General features: G+C 39.5%; 1 protein-coding gene across 8 annotated transcripts in view; it reads left to right on the plus strand.

Annotated features, from left to right (window-relative positions):
- THUMPD2 (THUMP domain 2 tRNA and snRNA guanosine methyltransferase) overlaps positions 1-15,379 on the plus strand; it is a gene marked incomplete at its 3' end in the record, with an annotated part of 63,415 nt that overhangs the window by 32,185 nt on the left and 15,851 nt on the right. For 4 of the 8 annotated variants that reach the window (XM_082427793.1, XM_082427795.1, XM_082427794.1 and 1 more), the window contains 2 exons: positions 6,763-6,871; positions 13,692-14,468. In XM_082427793.1, the coding sequence (XP_082283919.1) occupies positions 6,763-6,871; positions 13,692-14,016 (434 nt within the window). The other 4 variants (XM_082427796.1, XM_082427799.1, XM_082427797.1 and 1 more) reach the window with 3 other exon arrangements.

The following is a 15,379-nucleotide window of genomic DNA, read 5'->3' on the forward strand; positions in this document are numbered from 1 at the left end:
GTGAGGGCCATGATGATAGCACTAATCAAATGAAACAAATCTGTTCATAGAAGCATCTAGCATTTACTTCAAAATGTAGTCATTATTTTAAGGAGACTGAGCCAAAATTAAGCATTTATCACATGCAGCTGAAAGAACTGCATTTAAATATCACTCTGTGAAGCATGCCTTTTCATTTAGATCAAATGACCACTCTTCTAAATTAATTTTGCTCATTTTCAATTCCAAATTTTCTTATGTACATAAATAAAACGAAGCTATAGCTATTAATATGTTGGCTCCATTAGCAGAAGACCTCTGCAGAAAGGTAAATGTTGCCATATTTGTATCAATGTTATCAGATGCTTCAAAGAGAAGATCAGCTAAGTCAATTCCAGTAGTGGTTTAGCTTTTTTTTTTCCTCCAATTCTTGGAAATTTAGGAAGTTTTTTCTCTCAGAGATGAAACATCTTTCATTATTTTGAATGCTACTGTAAATTCAGCTCAGCACTGCATGTGTGTCTGTTTATGCATTATTTGGTGGACCACAGCATCATGGTGAAAATTAATGTTCTTATTAAATAAAGTAACCTGTGAAGCAGAAATGTACTTGGAATCTGACATGGTACCTACATAATTCATAATTACCTCCAAACAAGCTGTGATGTTCTGAATTGAAATAGAAACTTAAGTTATCAAAATAACAGACTTTAAAAAAAAAATTTTTTAATATACGCAGAGTAACTGAACTGCAGGCTATCTGTGATAAAGATGGTTGAACACAAAAAAATTAATTCAGCATGACAGTACACGCTTTATTTGCTTGCCCATCATTAGGTAGGTTTAAAAATGTTTAAGCCTTTCAAGAATATAAAATGGGAAAAAGTCTCTTCAGCAAGTGGTGTTGGGAAAGTTTGACAGCTGCATGTAAATCAATAAAGTTAAAACACGCCCTCAGAGCATGCACAAAAATAAACTCAAAATGGCTTAAAGACTTAAACATAAGACACGACACTATAAAATTCCTAGAAGAGAGCATAGGCAAAGCATTCCCTAACATAAATTGTACCAATGTTTTCTTAGGTCAGTCTCCCAAGGCAATAGAAATAAAAACAATAACAAATGGGACCCAATCAAACTTACAAGTTTTTGAACAGCAAAGGAAACCATAAAAAAAAAAAAAAAGACAAAAAGACAACCTACGGAATGGGAAAAGATATTTGCAAATGATGCATCTGACAAGGGCTTAATCTCCAAAATATACAAACAGCTCATACAACTCAACAACAAAAAAACAACCCAATCAAAAAGGTGGGCAGAAGACCTTAATAGACATTTCTCCAGAGAAGACATACAGACGGCCAGTAGGCACATGAAAAGGTGCCCAATGTCACTAATTATTAGAGAAATGCAAATCAAAACTACAATGAGGTACCACCCCACGCTGGTCAGAATGGCCATCATTAAAAAGTCTACAAACAACAAGTGCTGGAGAAGATGTGGAGAAAAGGGAACCCTCCTACACTGTTGGTGGGAATGTAAGTTGCTGCAGCAACGATGGAACACAGTATGGAGGGTCCTCAGAAAACTAAAAATAGAATTGCCATGTGATCCAGCAATCCCACTCCTGGACATATGCTTGGACAAAAGTATAATTCAAAGAGATGCATGCACCCCTATGTTCATAGCACTATTCACAATAGCGAAAACATGAAGACAACCTAAATGTCCAACGACAGATGAATGGCTAAAGATGTGGTACATGTATATACAATGGAATACTACTCAGCCATAAAAAAGAATGAAATAATGCCATTTGCAGCAACATGGATGCAACTAGAGATTACCATACTAAGTAAAGTGAGTCAGAAAGAGAGACAGGGACTTCCCTGGTGGTGCAGTGGTTAAGAATCCGCCTGCCAATGCAGGGGACATGGGTTCAAGCCCTGGTCCAGGAAGATCCCACATGCCATGGAGCAACTAAGCCTGTGCACCACAACTACTGAGCCTGCGCTCTAGAGCCCACAGGCCACAACTACTGAAGCCCGCGCACCTAGAGCCCGTGCTCTGCAACAAGAGAAACCACCACAATGAGAAGCCCATGCACCACAATGAAGAGTAGCCCTCACTTGCTGCAATTAGAGAAAGCCCATGCTCAGCAACAAAGACCCAATGCAGCCAAAAGTAAAATAAATTTATTAAAAAAAAAAGACAAATACCATATGATATCACTTATATGTGGAATCTAAAATATGGCACAAATGAACCTATCTAGAAAACAGAAACAGACTCACAGACATAGAGATCAGACTTGTGGTTGCCAAGGGGGAGGGGAGAGGGAGAGGGATGGACTGGGAGTTTGGGGTTGGTAGATGCAAACTATCGTATTTAGAATGGATAAACAACAAGGTCCTACTGTATAGCACAAGGAACTATGTCCAATCTCCTGGGATAAACCATAATGGAAAAGAACATAAAAAAGAATGTATATATGTGTATAACTGAGTTACTTTGCTGTATAGTGAGATTGGCACAATATTGTAAATCAGCTATACTTCAATGTTTTAAAAACTGTTGAAGCCTTTGAAGAATGACTTTGTAAATCAGCCAGGGTATCTTATAATTGTGCTATAAACTTTTTAAAATAAACAAGTTGCCTATTTGCAGTTGCATTTTTTTCAAAATTCATTGGAAATCTGTAATCAAAGAATTCAACAAATGGAGTGCCAAAAATCTTAAGTTTTTGAAAATTTTGATGAATTGCAGTTATTAAAAACAAAGCTGGCAACAGGACATTAAAATCTATCCCTACAAACACCAAGGAAGAAATGAACAAATTAAAACAGTGAGAGCTCAATTATGCACAGGACTCTGAAATTTGTAAATACACCTTGGGTATATTATAGGAAGAATCTTCTAATGGCTTCCTTAATTTTAATTGGTTAAATGTATATTCTAGAATGGAATGGAATGAAATTGAGAAGGCTTAGATTTTACAGCCTCTAAATTTGGCATTACAATTAAAAGAATAATAGAGACAACTTATTTGCGTTTTGTGTTGTGAAAATATTTGTCAAAAGCACTCTGAATGGAGAGACTGTGAACCAGAGGGCTGAGATATTTACACTTTCCCAATGAAAAAAAATAGAATTGAGAGTCTCCTCCATTTAGCAGAATTTACTCTGAGCTCTACCGTACTATCAACCATAAAAATGAAACTTTGAAGAATGTTGCAGGCAACTGTATGAAAAATTTTAGAAGTCCATACTTTTTAAAAAAATACTACCTTCTTCTGTAAAATGCCAGTTATGACATGGTATTAGAGCTGATGCATCTAAGAAACTGCTCAGCATACGAGTACAGAGTATTTCACTTATTTTTAATGTTAAATAATATTTTAAGTTTTTATTTAAAAAAAAAACTTCACTAACACAACATTGTAAATCAACTATACTCCAATAAAAAAATTAATTAAAAAAAACTTCACTATGCCAGATATGTTATTTTTTAGGTTCACCATAATAATAAACCAATTAGTTAGACAATAAATATCTCAAAAATTATATAATTTTATTTCTAACTTCTTTGTTCTCAAAAAATGTTTCTGTTTGCTATAATGGAAAAGAATCTGAAAAAGAATATATATATATATATATATATATTCTTTTATATATGTATTTATATATATAAAAAACTGAATCACTGTGCTGTATACCTGAATCATTGTAAATCAACTATACTTCAATAAATAAATAAATAAATAAAGATTTCTGTTTGGACTATAAATTAAATGGTGACCAGATCCAGATGCCAAACTACATTTTGCATATTCAAGACTCATTATGGATTAAGAAGACAGATTGAAACTTCAACTTCATTGAAGTATTTGTATTCTCTTGTGTTTAATGAAATCAGAAAAAGAATAGTGTGAATAAAAGGGAAAAATTTCACCAGCAGCAACCAAATAAGGAAAGCGCATAATCTAATGCTGATGGAAAGAAACAGAAAGTGGTAGAGCAATAGCCAGTGGAATAGTGGCGACTTACAAGGTTACTGAGGCAAAGTGGGACCCAGAAATATAACGCCCAACCAAGATGTCATTTTAGTATAGAGATATTTTCAAATATAAAAAAGTTCAGGCAACATTTCACTAATAAGCACTTTTGAGGGGGAAAAAATTAATAAAATCCAGATATTTAAGAGATGAACCCACTGAGGAATAGAGAAAGCCAAGGTAAAATGGTCATGAGGATTGAATCAAATATACAACTAATTTTGAACAACTGAGAATTACAGGAGAGGATGCCATTGTTATAAACCTGGACGATGGAAAGAATAACAAACAGAAAGTACAATTAAAGAAAATAGAAAAAGGGTGTGCCCAATTTTATAAAAGTGCTCAATTTACCTTGTCTCTTGTCTAAGTAGACACAGAGAAAGATATCTTAAAGGCTCTTAAAACCTTTTGGAATAAAACATCTTAGGGCCATAATCCTGGTTTTAAGCAGTTCTTACTCATTTTTCTCCCTGAAGGAGGGAGTAAATAGGACAGTTTTTGTTCAAGACATAGCAGTCTTTTAAAATTTTTTTCATGTTCTTGAATCATCCTGCAGAGATGTAAAAAAGAGATGATTTTTTTACTTGTTTGTTTTGAGTTCTGTTTCTATTTCAGAATTTTATCTCCTTAGTTACAAACTCTTTGTTCACAGGCAGTTTAAACATTTAATAATTTAAAAGATTTTACTGCGTGTTTAATCTTACGGGTCAAGTGCTCGTGATTTTCGGAGTTTCTGCATCAGAAACTCTGGAGGCGGGGCCAACAGTCTGTGTTCCACCAAAGCCCTTCAGTCGATTCTGATACACACTAAATAGGTTTGGCTGGGGGCCCCGAGAGTTTGCATTTGTAGTTCCCAGGTGATACTGATGCTGCTTCCCTGGGGACACACTTTGAGAACCACTGCTAAAGGGAAGGTGAGTTGGAAATAAGCCCATCTGGAAGTAGTTGCCCCACCTAGGCCTTTGAGGCGCTGTGACAAGGAATTGCGAAGTTCTGCAGAGCTTCCCTGAAGGATTCTGACCCACTGGTCTCCGCCTGGCTGTCATCTCCTTATACACCTCAGAGAGGACATTGTAAGTAATGACAATAGCTGACAGTTACTGAGTGCTCATTACCTGCCAGGCACTGTTTTAAATACTTTCCGTGAGTTCCTCGCTTGTTAACTTCTGAGATGGGTAGTCTTATCCCATTTTACAGATGAGAAAACTGAAGCAGTAATTTCCCAAAGTCGCATAGCTAGTAAGTGGCAGAGCCACAAGCAAGCTGTCTGACGCCAGAGACTACACAACAAAAGCCACATCAACAAAAGTTCAGAATATTTTATGTTCTATTGGAAGATGACACCACTCAGTTCTAGAACTTTGTAAAAAGTTACTCTCTTCTATCTCGGTGAAGTTTATTCCTTCAGCTTGTACAATGATTTAAAGCAGTTTGGCAAATTATATGATACAGAGTAGAAAAGTTGCAAATAAAAATAGACACCAACCAGAAGGGGAAAAAATGTCACCAAATCTGAAGATGGGCAACTCATGTATGAGTGTGTGTGTAAGTAGACCAAAGACTTGGGCTCAATCTCAGGAGTAAGTTACTGCCGGGTTCCTCGTGTAGAAACGTTTGATAACCATGTCTGTTCACTGTCTTCAGTAGTTTCACAAAAAGTATAGTTAACAGTGTTCAAATGGATGTGTCCTATATCAGTAACCTAAAACCAAAGGCATGAAGTCAGAACGTGACCTGGAGAAAAGATTTCCTGCCTAGCCCAAACAGAATATTATCCCATTACTTGTTTTCTAACAACCTGCTCTTCTACTAATCTCAGGTAAGGTCAGAACTAGGAAAGATTAGCACGTGTTCATTAGACTTTCCCAGATAGCAGGATTTTTTATTTTGTTTTTAAGTTTCCCACCAACAGAAATTTGTATTGTATTCGGATAGTAAAGACTATTTAAATTCTATTGTGCTTCTATAGAATTAGATGCTCTCCAAAATAAAAATGATTATCTAACTTAGTTTAGGTGGTGGTGGAAGTAAAATAATTGGAAAGTGCAAAGTATATTCAGAAAATGTGGAAGTTAAGATTGGGTGTAGGTAAGATTACCTTATGGTAATCTAATTTCTGAGAATAAGATGTAAAGTTGAGAAGGAAATTTAATTTGATAATCAAACACTATATTTTGTTTTAGAGACGATATTCATTTTGTTGATTATTGATTGTTTAGCCTTTTCTCTAGTCTTAGGACTTAAGTAGATGTTCTTAACCCTTTAAAAACACAATGAAAGCTATGGGCCACCTCTCTTAAAAACAAATAGATCAACATGCAAAATTTTATATATGATCATGAAAAGAAAAATGAAAGTTATAGGACGTAATTTTGTAAAAGGTCTTTCTAGACATCCTATTTCTTCTTGGATCTAGTAATTATCTATTCATGTAATATGTTTAAAGAGTTGAATTTTCTGGTTAATTTAAAATTCTGCTTATGTCATATTTTATTATATCAATACCTAAAAAATCACTTTTCAAAGAACGGAATACAACAACTATGCCATCTATCTTTAGTGATTATGAAAGCCTTTCAGGATCTTGTAATTCCTTAGAAACAATATTAGCAACCCTAAATTTTATTTAATATGCAAAAATAATCCAGTGTACTTCAGTTTTCTCATATTTAGGTTACAAATGTTTGAACTTACTGTAATAAGATTCTCTCATTTTTGTGTTTCAGAATTGCCATTGCCTTCAGAAAGTGTCGATATTATTATTTCCGATATTCCATTTGGGAAAAAGTTTAAGTTAGGAAAAGACATCAAACACATTATACAAGAAATGGAAAGGTAAGTTGTTGAATTTATTTCCATAATTTTTGAGCTATTGGGCATTTAACCAAAATGTATCATAGCTCTTAAGATTTGATTGCATTTTAGTAATTTCCCAGGTTTTTTTTTGTTTGTTTTGTTTTGGTTTTTATTTATTTATTTATTTATTTTTGGCTTTGTTGGGTCTTTGTTTCTGTGCGAGGGCTTTCTCTAGTTGCGGCAATTGGGGGCCACTCTTCATCGCGGTGTGCGGGCCTCTCACTATCGTGGCCTCTCTTGTTGCGGAGCACAGGCTCCAGACGCGCAGGCTCAGTAATTTGTGGCTCACGGGCTTAGTTACTCCGTGGCATGTGGGATCTTCCCAGACCAGGGCTTGAACCCGTGTCCCCTGCATTGGCAGGCAGATTCTCAATGACTGCACCACCAGGGAAGCCCCTTTCCCAGTTTTTATAGCTTAATTTTCTAAGGTTTCAAATCAGTTTACAATTGAAATAGTTATTCTGTATCATCATAAGGAGAAGATATTTTTCATTATTGCCTGAAATTTGAATATTTAAAGCAATGACATATTTCAGTCTCTGAGTTAATTTACATATTTACTTGTAAATATGTAAGTTTTTACATATTTAAACCCTGCCTCCTATGTGTTAATCCCCTACATTTTACTGGAGGGAACCTGGGACCCAGAAGATTATCTTTCTCAAGATCACAGAGCTACTAAGCAACAGAAAAGAATTTACATACAGAACATTCAGTCACATAGAATGGACACCTTCATTGTTGACTGTTAAATGAAAATGCAAAGGTGCTATTCATGTAGTGTTTCTGAGGTCAACCTCAGGGAAAGTATTTCTTGGAGAGGTTCAAACAGTGAGGCCTGAATATGTATCTTCCTGATCATTTCAGTTGATAAAAGGGAGAACCTTTCACAGAGGAATGAAAGGACATGGATAAGGAGTCAGTTCATATTAAATTGTCTCAACTGAGCATTTGATGGTGCAGGATAACACACACGGTCAAGAGCCTGTGTCTGTAACCCTGTTACGCAGTTACCTAACTCGTGACATCACCTGGGATCTCAGCACCTGTAGTTCAGACATTTCCTGAGCTCCTGTATCCCCTTCTGCCTGACAGCACATTCCCCTCGAGATTTTGTAACTCTGACTTCATTTTAACATCATTTCAGGAGCTTCTGAAAAATACTGATGCCCATCCTCCACTCCTCCCCACCGAGGCTGACTTAACTGGTCCGGGGTAGAATCTGGGCGTTGGTATTTCTTAATGGCCCCCGAGGTGATTCTGTTGTGCCACCAGGGTTAATAACCACAGCCTTTGCTGGCGAGGTAGCTCACCAGGTATGCTATGAAGCCAGCTCGTTGTGAGATACTCCTCTGGGAGCATGTTACACTTAATATGGAAATTTACAGTTAACCTGAACTTTCCACCAGAGATGGTGGCTTAGCCTACCTGACGATCTAGTGCTGTGTATTTTCAACATTTCCACAAGTCAGTGGAGGGCAGTGTTTGGAGTAGACAGTCTTTTCAGCTTTAGTAAAATTAGACCAGCCTCACTTTCTCTAGACCAGTTTTGGTTTTTGTTCTAGGTAACTGAAAATGAGACAGTAATAGATATGACTGCCCTCACATTGTTTCAGGAAATTTAAGTTTTTACCTGAGAATCAGGAAGACATTCAAGATTTCCCCCATAATTCAGGTGCCTCCATAGAATCAGTTCAAAGTTTATGTATTTGGACATAAGGAACTTTCCCTGCTCCTGTGACCAAGCTTCCTTGCCAACTGCCCTCAGCCTTTATCGTTTGGCCTTTGACTTTTCTGATTTGAGGTTTCATACAGGCCGTGTAGTGTAATGTAGTGGTGAAGATCACCAGCTTTGGAGCCGGAACACCTGGGCTGTGATCTTGGCGCTATTACTCATTAGTTCTTCTGCCACAGGCACATTGCTGAACCACCCTGGGCCTCGTCTTTAAATAATAGAACCTGCTTCACAGCATCGTCCTGAGGAGTCAGCAGATTTAAAGCTCTTAGAGGGCTTCCCTGGTGGCGCAGTGGTTAGGAATCCGCCTGCCAATGCAGGGGACACGGGTTCGTGCCCCGGTCCGGGAAGATCCCACATGCCACAGAGCGGCTAGGCCCGTGAGCCACAACTACTGAGCCTGTGCGTCTGGAGCCTGTGCTCCGCAACGGGAGAGGCCGCGAGAGCGAGAGGCCCGCGCACCGCGATGAAGAGTGGCCCCCACTCGCCGCAACTAGAGAAAACCCTTGCACAGAAACTAAGGCCCAACACATCCAAAAATAAATAAATAAATAAATTTATTAAAAAAAAAAAAAAAGCTCTTAGAACAGTGCTAGGCACCTAGAAGTGCTAACTGTTAGCTCTTATTTAGTGTAAACCACTTCCAATGTTTTGGGAAAGCAGATGGGGATATATATAAATATATATAAGTACACATACCTTTTTTTCCCAGTGGTTTACCAATAGTTTAAGACTCTAGATAGAAAATGGAAGGGAAGGGAAGGGGAATTGTGTTAGTAAAAATAAGAAAAAATACAAGAGGTCAGTAAACCTGTTTACAATAGGCAATGGAAAAAGTTGGCCCTGAATGTAAAACAGCACTGGATTCTTCAAGAAAGAACATGCAATCAGAATTTTAAATTCCCAGACAGATAATTGCTCTGGTCAATTATTTCCTCCTTCAATTTACTTCAGCAATAACAATTTCATGTATGCAAAGCGCTTCAGAGAAGTATAATATTTGCGCTTTCCTCTCAAATATAACCATGTAAAACAGATGAGCAAAATTAGAAATTAAACTTGCTAAGCTTGAAGGAAGAAGTCACTACATCCCCAAAAGACTTGAGGTGGATTCATGGAAGAAACATGATTTCAATGAAATTTAGAAATTTGCAAAGAATAAAAAAGGAGACCGCACCATGTTTTATACATACAGATAGTGAACAAGTATTTCTTGAGTAAATAGTGAAGCAAAAAGCATGTTCAAAAAACAGTGAGTAGGACTTCCCTGGTGGCGCAGCGGTTGAGAATCCCCCTGCCAATGCAGGGCACATGGGTTCGAGCCCTGGTCTGGGAAGATCCCACATGCTGCAGAGCAACTAAGCCTGTGCACCACAACTACTGAGCCTGCACTCTGGAGCCCGCCACAACTACTGAAACCCACGCGCCTAGAGCCCCTGCTCCGCAACAAGAGAAGCCACCGCAATGAGAAGCCCGCGCACCGCAACGAAGAGTAGCCCCCGCTCGCCGCAATTAGAGAAAGCCCACGCACAGCAATGAAGACCCAACACAGCCAAAAAATAAATAAATTAATGTTAAAAGAAAAAACCTCATTTAAAAAAAAAAATGAATATACCAGACTGCTTGGAACAGAGATTAGTGGTAGAAGGTTAAGGCCTAATGCCTTCCAAGTTCAAATAATTTGGGTATTTGTATCACCTACCCCTAGTCTTGCAGGTTCACATGCAAAAGAGAAATCTCTTTTGTGTTGTTTGATACAGTTTCCCCCAACTTACTGACCACATAATTCTTGTTGGTTTTTTTTTTTTAGCAAGAAAGAATCTCTCATACTAGACTAGTGTTCAGAGGAATACAATTTGGGAAATGTTGGTTTATAATTTCTGAATAGCTTTCTTAGTAAGAAATTATGTGTATATGATCATGGAAAGTTGCCTAGAAGAACATTTATCAAAAATGTTCATCTCTGAGTGGCAGGATTTCAGGTGATTTTTACTTTCTTATTTTCTCCATTATGTGAAAAAATTTACAGTAAATTAATTGGTGAATGTCCTGCTAGACATTGTTCCATGGACATACACACAAATAGATAACATGTTTTCATTTCTAGCCATACATAAATAGGATCATCCTTAATTTACTGCACTGTATAACCTTTTTTTTTTCCACTCGAAAAATATGTCATGAATCTCCTTTCTGATCAGTTGTTATAATGTACATGATACACCATTACGTAGCCCGTATACATAATAGGGATGAGCATTTAGGTGACTCCCACTTTTTCATTTTAATAAAGAACAACGCTCTGAACATCTCTGCACCAAACAATTTTTCAAACTTACTGTAATAACCAAGTTACTTAAAACCACAGTGCCTCAGTTTCTTCATTTGCAAAATGGCTGTGCTAACAGAATATACTTGAATTCTGAGGATTAAATGATATATAATACAAAGCATTTAACACAGTGGCTGGCACATAATAAGTACTCAATAAATATTAGCTGTCACTGCCATTATTGTCACTGTTATTATACTACTGCTCCTGCTTTTACTCTTATATCTTAGAATACTTTCCTAGAAGTGAGATTGCTGGGTCAAAGGTTATGTACATTCCGTATTTTTGATACATTATTGCTAAACTACTGTCAAAAAAGTTATACCAGTTTTTGTCTTTGGGAGTACTCATTTTCTCCTAATCTTGCCATCCTAAGTATGGTAGTCCTTTTATTTTTGTTAATGTGGTAGGCAAAAAGTTATATCTCATTTATTATCTTAATGACGTTTTCTCCTGTGTGTTTAGAGATACTTGTATGATTTTTGTTTCTGTCCCCTGGCACAGCCACATCTGTCCTCATCTCGCCCCCTCCTCTCCCAGTAGCCTGGGTTTATCCCCTTGGTCCCTACCTCCTCAAGGATCGTTCTCTGCCCACTTCTCATTCTTATCTTCAACCTGTTCATCTCCTCGTTCTTTCCAGATCCAGCCATCCCTTCCCAGGACACTTTTGTGGCCTTGCATATCCACCCGCTGTACTAGGCACTGGGGCTTTGGCTGTGAACAGGACAGAGCCTCTGCCCACGTGGGGCTGGCACTCCAGCCTGGGAAGACAGATCATGAATAAATCAACAGGATAATTTCAGATCATGATTGATACCATGAAGGAAACTAAAAAGGACATTTTTGCCAGAGAGTGACTAAGAAAGAAGCAGTGGCTACCTTAGATAGATGCTCAGGAAAGGCCTATCCAAGGAGATGGTGTTTGAGCTCTGGGACCTGAATGATGAGAAACGCACAAGGGAGTGGGTGTCAGTGCCACACGAACAACAGGGCTGGACGTCCTGAGGCCAGAAGGGAGGCTGGTGCGTGGAAAGCATAGTGGGCAAAGGGAAGCAAGCAAGTGGGAGTTGAGAGTTTCTTTGAAGTTTAATGGAAGAGAGAGAGGTCTCGGGGATCTGCAGTTGTGTCCTGTGTGGAAACTGGGAAGGGGAGGTGGGGGAGATGGAGACGAGAATGGGAACCAGGCCTGTCGGGTTGCGCTAGTGCAGGGGGAGCCCGAGCATAGGAGGAAGTGGACGAATCTGTGACGTCGTTTGGAGGCAGACTCGTCTAGACGGTCTGACTGTTTAGATACGGGACAGCTCCTTCAGCTCCTGACGTCTTTGCTGGGCGTGGCAGGGGGTTCCCTTAAGTCTTGGTCCTCTAGCTGTCGCCCGGTTTCCTTACCTCTACAGCCGAGCTTCTTCAAAGAGAAGTCTACACTCGGCATCCCTGCTACCTCACCTTCCCTCCCCACCTTGACTCCGGCGGACCAGCATTGGCTCCTGCCCTCGACTAAGATTGCTGCCCCCAGGCTCACTAACAACTTCTCATACCCTCATCGCTTGTTAGTCCTGTAGCATTTGACGCTGTTGAGACTATTCATTCCTTTCTTGAAACTCTACTCTTCCGGCTTCCATGACATCACCGTGGTCCAGACTTTCTCCTAGGCTGTTTCATGGGCTCTTCCTCCTTCCTTGAATGTTAAGTCTGCTCCTTGGCCCCTTGTCTCTCCTCTCTCTGTTCTGCCATCCCAGGTGATCTCATGCCCCATGATGGCTTCATCTGCCATTTACTCCTGGAAACTGTGAAATCTCCACCTCGAGCCCTGGTCTTTCTCATCACCTCCAGGCTGGACGTCCAGCTGTCTGTCGGCCCCCAAGCTCGGCACATTACAAACAGAGCTCTTCCCCTCCGCCTCCTCCCGCCACCCTCTGACCTGCCCTTGAGCTGAAGTACCTTCAGTGGCGTCTCCTCTCCGCTGCGCCCCGTCTTCGCTCCTTTCTCGGCCTCCAGCACCCCCCCTGCTCTAGTCGCTCCCTGCCCCTCGGCCCGGCCCGCACCTGCTTGGCCTTCACACCCGCTGCAGGTGCCCTCATCCTCTGGGGGTTTTCCCCACGCTCAGTGCCCGGGTGTGGGTCCCACCTGAGGTGCTCCCGCAGCACCTCACTCTCTAACTCTTCCCTTGCCTCTCTCTCCCACTGTTCAGTCCTCTCTTTAGCAACTCAGGGGACAGTATGTCCTTCATCACTTTTTCCACAGAAGTGCCATACAGACTTTGGTCAGATGATTGAGAAAATGAATTCTCCTCCACAAGCTGACATTTCAAGGTCTTCCCTTCTTTTTCTGATCTTCCCTTTTGCCCTTTCTTTGTTCATGTCCTCACTCCTTCCTGGTGACTTTCTTCTGCCATCAGCCTGCTGCCTTTCACATACACCAATTCCTCAGGATTCTTTCATTTGCCTTTTCCTTTGTACACTCATTTATTAAACTGTGACTACAAATTACTTTGAGGCTTGCCTTTTAAATAGAGTAAAAATAGATAATTAAAGCAGATTTGTACTAGTGATTTCATAATTACTATAATGAATATGCATTATGGAAGATACTACCTAATTATCAAAATCCTCGCATTTAAATAGATAAAATTAAATTTCAAATTAAAAACAGCAAGTATTTTAAACAAAGTGGGATTGTGTGTTGTCTACAAAGGGGGAAATACTCCTACCAATTACCATTTTTTTTTGTCACAGAGTGCTTCGTGTTGGCGGGACCATTGTGTTGTTGCTTAGCGAAGATCACCACAGGCGCCTTAAAGGTTGTGAAGAGAGCAGCGTCCCTTTGAATTCCAAGGGCAGCCGCACAGATAAACCTGGAAGCACAGAGTGCTTGAATCCTGAAGAAAAAGCTGCCATATCAGAGCCAGTGTCATCTTCATTTGCAGCCAGTAACCAGGAGTGCTTGGACAGAATGCCACCATTCGGCTCTTTGGTGCCAGTGGAATGCTACAGAGTTAGCCTTGGAAAAACAGATGCGCTCATATACAAATACAAGAAGTCGCACTCCCCTGGGCAATAGCAGGCTTGCTGCTGTAAGCCAGGTTCAAGTCCTTATACGTCAGCTGTACAGAGTGGAAGATGGTTGTCTCTGGAATCTTGACAGTGCCAGAGGCTTCCAAGTAAACGGACCCCCCCCAAGACAGGGCCGTGGCTGCTGAACACCTGTTCTTAATAAGAGCTTCTGTTTTACACTCTAAAGAGTGTTTCTGACAAAGAACAATTAATGAATATTTGAACTAAAGGACTCAAACTTCGCCTTCTGTCAGAATATGAAAAGGTCTGCTCTGCTTGCACTATTTATGAGCAGAAAATTCAACTTCAAAGCAGAAGTTTCAGAGGCTTACCATAAAGTATATCTCACTCATCACAAGTTTAGTAATATTTTCACTGTCACATTTTTTGAAATATAGAAACTTTTATGTTTTGATATTAACTTCTTTTGATATTAAACTTGATTTTTTGAACCTGTCATTTTCTTCTCTGTTGGAATGAAAATAACTTTTATTTGCAGTACATTTTATATGTCCCATATTATGTAAAACATCAGTGGGAATAATAATATGAATTAAGCCAATATCCTCCAACATGACGGAATATAAACTTTGTCTTTTTTGTGAAAGTATTAATAAATTGTCACCTCACTCTCATTTAAATTGAATGCATTCCTTGTGTTCACTACTTAAAGAAACAGGAAATTGATGAAAACTATGATTTCATTTTTTTCAGTAGCCCAATGTAGTGACTTAGCTTTGTGGCTGCTTTAGTACCATTTGAACAACCTTTCCACACTGGGGAAAATTCTCACTTTGTGAATCCCACCTCTCCAAAATAGAAGCAAAAACTTGTTTTCCAGCTAGGGTGTGGCATGTAACCCAGGCCCAGTGTCAAGGTCCACTGGTCAGTGTGGGGCGAGTGCAGCACAGGTGATATGTGGTATTTTTACCTGGGAGCACCTCACAGTGGGCCCAGTGGGACTGTAGCCTATCACGTATTTACACAGTAAATATTTATCGCAAACCTACTATCTGCCAAGGCACTGTTCTAGGCCCTTGGAGCATATCAGTGAACCAAACAGATCCCTGCCCTCATAGGACTTAAATCTAGTGAGGGAGACAGATAAGAAATGATAGACATAACAGGTAATTTATTTGATAGGTTAAAAGATAAGTGGAGGGGGCTTGCAGGGGGAGAGTAAAGCAGAGCAGTGATTAGGGGCACACAGGAGGATGGGGACAAGTGTTCTGCATTCTTAATAGAGAATGTGAGATTTGAGGAAATATGTGAAGGACATGGAAGAGTGTCCAGGCGTATGGAACAGCCATTGCAAAGGCCCTGTGGCAAGAGGGTGGCTGATGTGTTTGAGGAACAGCAGAGAAGCACCA

Source organism: Balaenoptera physalus (assembly GCF_965194825.1).
Source record: "Balaenoptera physalus genome assembly, chromosome: 15".
In the NCBI taxonomy this organism is placed as follows: Eukaryota; Metazoa; Chordata; class Mammalia; order Artiodactyla; family Balaenopteridae; genus Balaenoptera; species Balaenoptera physalus.